The sequence below is a fragment of the Mandrillus leucophaeus genome, unplaced genomic scaffold (genome assembly GCF_000951045.1).
Source record: "Mandrillus leucophaeus isolate KB7577 unplaced genomic scaffold, Mleu.le_1.0 Scaffold777, whole genome shotgun sequence".
NCBI classification, from domain to species: domain Eukaryota; kingdom Metazoa; phylum Chordata; class Mammalia; order Primates; family Cercopithecidae; genus Mandrillus; species Mandrillus leucophaeus.
Genome location: NW_012108441.1, coordinates 2,238,748 through 2,244,747, shown reverse-complemented (window position 1 = coordinate 2,244,747; position 6,000 = coordinate 2,238,748). Strand labels below are relative to the sequence as shown.

Sequence of the window (6,000 nt, the reverse complement as noted above, 5' to 3'; positions counted from 1 at the left end):
TTACCCATCTCCCTGCCTCCTGAGTCTCTACAAATTGGTTCTTCCCATGGAAGCCAGTACCTTTGTGCATGGCATGGATCCCTGTTCTACAAAGTTAGGCTCTTTGGAACACAGTTCTCAAAGCCATACATGACTTGACAAGCTCACTTCCCGATGTGAGGCTCTTGGCATTCACCCCCAGATGACCATATGTTCCCCCAATGAGCCAGTACCTCAGGTTTCCCAGACACATGCTGAGGGAGTCTGCGCAGTAAGAAATCTGGTCTCACTCAAAGGGAGGTCTGTTGTCCCTATCCCTGGGAGGCAATCTCTAAACTTGGGAGGTCCTGAGTGGTAGATGTCTTTGTTATTCATGGTGCCCCTAGGACCACGCCTGTTAGTTTTTGCTAGTTAGGAGACACCTGGTAGAGCCCCTCCAGGCCAATTGCTATGAGCCCAATCTCCAGAGAAGTGGGAAGCGGGCAGGCAGAGAGTGATTTTAACCACATGGGTCGTAGCTCGATTAATCATGCCTACAGCATGAAGCCTCAGTAAAAACTCTGGACACTGAGCTCAGGTGACTTCCCTCGTTGGTGATATTTCGTGCATGCTACCATGTGTGGAAATGCATTCTGAAAACAATGGAAGCTTCACATTGGGAACTTCCCCAGACTCCACCCTGTGAACTCCTCTTTAGGCTGGTTCAGATTCAGATCATATCCCTGTAATAGACGTGAGCCTTAGCGTAACAGTCTGCAGTGAATCCTGGGGGCATTTTTAGCAAATTGCAAAACCTGAGGGTGGTTTTGAGAAACCCTTAACTTGTGGCTGGGCAGACGTCTTGAACATACTTGGCAATTTGGAGAAGTGTGCATTTTTTGTTGTTGTTGTTGTTGTTGTTGTTGTTGTTGATGGAGTCTTGCTCTGTTGTCCAGGCTGGAGTGCAGTGGCACGATACCGGCTCACTGCAACCTCCGCCTCCCAGGTTCAAGCAGTTTGCCTGCCTCAGCCTCCTGAGTAGCTGGGATTAAAGGCGCGCGCCACCATGCCAAGCTGATTTTTGTATTTTTAGTAGATATGGTGTTTCACCATGTTGGTCAGGCTGGTCTTGATCTCCTGACCTTGTGATCCGCCCACCTCAGCCTCCCAAAGTGTTGGGATTACAGGCATGAGCCACCACGCCCAGCCAGGACTGTGCTCTTAACCTCAGAGCTTGGCATAGTCTGGGTTTACATGATCCTAAGATGGAGAATAAGGAAGAAGGGAAGTGAGGCAGGGGATGGAAGGGAGTCCAGGGTACATTAAGGTAATGCTTTATGCTCTGAGTACCTGGGAGTCACCTGCACTGGGAACCACTGGGAGTCTGTTCTCCTTCTTAAGTAACAGGGAAGCCACAGTATTTCTCATCTACTACCTCCTGTCTATTGGCACTTGGGGGCGGCTCCCGTGGGCATTAACTCCCAGTGCCTCTAGCCCGCTTCTCAGTCAGAATAGGGAATTTCTCAAGTAGAGAGTGGCAGATGCAGCAGAAAGAGCTGTGGGTGCTCAATGCATTGGCGAGCACCATGGAAGGGACATGGTTAATGCCCTACCGCATGAGCTCAGCTACTTTCAATGCCTCAGATACGCCCTGGTGCCTGCTGCTTTCTTGTAACACGCTGTCCAACCTCCCTAGGACACTGCCAAACCCCTCCACCTCCCACGCTTCCAATTAGCTAGCTCTTCCTTAGAGGTCAGTTTTAATTTGTCCCAGGGTTATGGGTCCTTCTCCTATTTTCCCTGTCAGTTCACTTACAGCATTTTCAAGCTATTAAAATTTCCTCTTTATTGCTTGTTTTCCCTCCTGAAACTATGCATTGCTTAAAAGTTGGACTCGTCTGTTTTTTTTCTCCATGCCAAAGATACTTATGAATTGTTCAATGAATATCTATCTGTTGGATGGATGAATTCATTCTGGGACTGAATGTATGAATAAATGTAATACTTGCTCTCAGGAGCAGTCTCATCTTAGAGGGGGTCACAAAAATTCGAATGGAATAATTGTAGCCCTGGAACAACCTCCTTGATGAAGATATGCTGGAAAATATCCTCACAAGCCCTCAGATTACACCACCTAGATTAGAGGACTACCTCTTCTGCTCTCACTTTGCAGGTAAAAAGGCATGCACCACCGGGCGCAGTGGCTCACGCCTGTAATCCCAACACTTTGGGAGGCCAAGGCAGGCGGATCACGAGGTCAGAAGATCGAGACCATCCTGGCTAACACGGTGAAACCTCGTCTCTACTTAAAATACAAAAAATTAGCCGGGCGTGGTGGCGGGCGCCTGTAGTCCCAGCTAGTCGGGAAGCTGAGGCAGGAGAATGGCGTGAAACCAGGAGGCGGAGCTTGCAGTGAGCCGAGATCGCGGCACTGCACTCCAGCCTGGGCAACAGAGTGAGACTCCGTCTCAAAAAAAAAAAAAAAAAAAAAAAAAAGGCATGCACCAGAATGTTGTGGAAACATAATCAAGAGTGGATGGCAGCCTGGGCACAGTGACTCACACCTGTAATCCCAGCACTTTGGAAGGCTAAAGTGGGAGGATTGCTTGAGGCCAGTAGTTTGTGACCAGCTTGGGCAACATAGCAAGACTTTGTCTCCACAAAAATAAAATAAAAAATTAGCAGGGAGACCAGATGCAGTGGCTCATGCCTGTAATCCCAACACTTATGGGAGGCTGAGGCGGGTGGATCACGAGGTCAGGAGTTCAAGACCAGTCTGGCCAACATAGTGAAACCCTGTCTCTACCAAAAATACACAAAAAATTAGCCAGGTGTGGTGGTGTGCGCCTGTAATCCCAGATACTCAGGAGGCTAAGGCAGGAGAATCGCATGAACCTGGGAGGCGGAGGTTGCAGTGAGCCAAGATCATGCCACTGCACTCCAGCCTGGGCGACAGAATGAGACTCTGTCTAAAAAAAAAATAAAAAATAAAATAAAATTAGCAGGATGTGGTGGTGTGTGCCTGTAGTGTCAGCTACTCTGGAGGCTAAGTAAGGGGGATTGAATGAGCCCAGGAGGTAGAGGCTACAGTGAGCTCTGATTGTGCCACTGCACTCCAGCCTGAGTGACACAGTGAGACTCTTTCTTTCTTTATCTTTCTTTCTTCCCTCCCTCCCTCTCTGCTTTCCTTCCTTCTTCCCTTCCCTTCCTTCCTTCCTCCCTCCCTCCCTTTCTTTCTTTCATTCTTTCTTCTTTTCTTTCTTCTCTTTTTTCTGGGTCTCACTCTGTCACCCAGGCTGGAGTACAGTGGTGCGATCTTGGCTCACTGCAACCTCCACCTCCCAGGCTCAAGTAATTATCCTGCCTCAGCTTCCTGAGTAGCTGGGACTACAAGCATGCGCCACCACGCCCAGCTGATTTTTGTATTTTCAGTAGAGACGAGATTTTGTCATGTTGGCCAGGCTGGTTTCAAACTCTTGGCCTGAAGTGATCCACCCGTCTCAGTCTCCCAAAGTGCTGGGATTACAGGCGTGAGCCACTGCGCCCAGCTTGTCTGTCTCTAAAAACAAAAACAGAAAGCAAAAAAGAGAGTAGATGGCAGGTTGGAGGAGGGACACTTTTGCACTTTGGCCAGGTTCTCAGGCAGACATAGGTAGAAATGTTCATGGGAAACAGGAACAAGAGCAGACAGCAGCCTGACACCCACTGAACACAGGGCAGCCAGCATAGAGGGGAAGGGGCTACCTTCCTGCATACATGAAACCCATCCCTGAAAATGACTTCCGAGGCAGCTCTCTGGGCAACACTGTCTTGTTCCACACACACAAAAACTTGTGTCTTGTTCCACACACACAAAAACTTGTGTCTTGTTCCACACACACAAAAACTTGTGTCTTGTTCCACACACACAAAAAGGTCTCAGGTGGACATTTGGACATTGTCTTTGGGAGAGTGACTTAGGTTTGTTTGTGTTCTCCCCATTCCTCTGCCTTCTCCTGACTAGACATCAGACTGAAGTTTGGCCCTTGTACATACTTCTCCCTGATGGGTTATTAATACTAACCTTTGCTTGCACCATGAACTTTAATGACATGCCCAAGGTCAGCCAGCTTGCCAGACTGGCACTAAAACCCACCTCATTTTATGGCCAAGAGATATGGCCAGGGACGGTGGCTTCATATCTGACATCCCAGCCTTCTAGGAGGCCAAGGTGGGAGGATTGCTTGAGTCCAGGAGTTCGAGACCAGTCTGGGCAACATAGTGAGACCCTGTCTATAATTACAAAAAAAAATTTGTTTTTAAAAAGAGAGATGTATATAGACTTTAACCCAAAACTATGATATAATCTTGTTGAGAATACAAACTCTGCTTCATGCTTCCTATGAATACGTGCCCTAAAGAATATATAGAGTATCCTGTAAGTAGCATGTCTTTGATATATACTTATCACAATAAATAAAACTTTAATGTCCCAGAGAGTGCTACAAGCTGGGGCAGGCCTAGAAGCTGAACAGCAAGCAGGAGGACAAGAGAACCACAGCAGTGCAAAGTAGAAGACATTTTTAAGTAATACACTACACGTTACAGCAATACACAGAGCAGCCAGGTGAGAAATTATGAGGATCTAGGTGGATGGGTCAGTTTTCTACAAATGCCAGAATAAAATCGCATAGACTGGGCAGCCTAAACAACAGACTATTTATTTTCCCACACCCCTGGAGGCTGGAAGTTCAAAATTAAGGTGTGGACAGGGCTGGTTCCTCCTGAAGCCTCTCTCCTTGGCTTGTAGATGCTGTCTTCTCCCTGTGTCCTCATGTGGTTGTCCCTCTGTGTGTGTCTATGTCCTCATCTCCTCTTCTTTTGAGATGTCTTAGTTCATTTCAGGCTGCTATCACAGAATACCATAGACCGGGCAGCTTATAAACAACAGACATTTACTCTCCCACAGTCCTGAAGGCTGAAAGTCCAAGATCAAGGTGTGGGCAGGGCTGGTTCCTCCTGAGGCCCCTCTCCTGGGCTTGTAGATGCCATCTTCTCCCTGTGTCCTCACCAGGTCGTCCCTCTCTATGTGTCTGTGTCCTCATCTTATAAGGACACCAGTCCTATTGGATCAGGGCCCTCGCTAATGGCTTCATTTTACCTTCATTACCCCTTTAAAGACCCTAACTCCAAATACAGTCACATTCTGAGCAACTGGGGGTTAGGACTTCAACATCTGAATTTGCAGGGAAGACAGAATATAGCCTATAACAGGAGACGTTTTGGAATGCTGTTGGCTGTTTGATCTTAATGAAGGATTACATTTGACTACAAGTCCAAACACTAGAGATAGCCCAGAAGGGTTGCAGCCATAACAAAGGTAATAAAGAACCACCTTCCCCATGATCTCCATGTGGTCCTTGCCCCCTGATGGTCCTGGACTGCTCAGACGGCAAGCACACTTGATCAAAATCCCAATTAGCACTGTTACTTCTAAGAGCTTAAAAACAACAGCATCACATTTCAACTAGCCCTTCTGCCAGGGTGCATGTGCTACGATCACATACTCTAAGGGACGGACATCAAACATGGAGCACGTCCTCTCCGGGAAGCTGCAGGAAAGAGGGTTTAAAACACTCAAATGAAATGGAGCAAGCTGCAGTGACCATTAAGGACACGCTGAGCGCAGAAAACTCTACAAAGATGAAAGAAGAAAGAGGAACTAAACCAACACTAGTCCTTGGTAAATTACATGAACCTTGTTTCTTGGCATCTTTTGATTACACTCAGGCTGATGCCTCTGTGGTCCTGCATCAGGTTGATGCCCCTGAAGCCCAAGCTGTCACTCCCAGCTCTGCTCTTAATGCAGGACCAACAATTTTTGTTTTCTTCTGTAAATGACCAGATAGTGGATATTTTAGGCAGGGATGGCTTCATGGGTGAGCAAACTGCAGTCACACAGGGCCCCACATTTAGAAGGGGCCCAACCTTGGTTTAATGCTTTGCCATCTCTGTCTTCAGATTCTTAATTTTTCAAAGGGGCCTTGCATTCTCATTTTTCAT

General features: G+C 47.4%; 1 protein-coding gene across 1 annotated transcript in view; it reads right to left on the bottom strand.

The window, feature by feature from the left end:
* Positions 1–5,464: 5,464 nt before the first annotated feature.
* The window catches only part of KAL1 (Kallmann syndrome 1 sequence), a 71,665-nt gene continuing 71,129 nt past the window's right edge, over positions 5,465–6,000 (bottom strand). The window contains exon 6 of the mRNA XM_011966846.1: positions 5,465–5,549. Coding sequence (XP_011822236.1) covers positions 5,465–5,549 — 85 coding nt within the window. The remainder of the gene's footprint in view (positions 5,550–6,000) is intronic.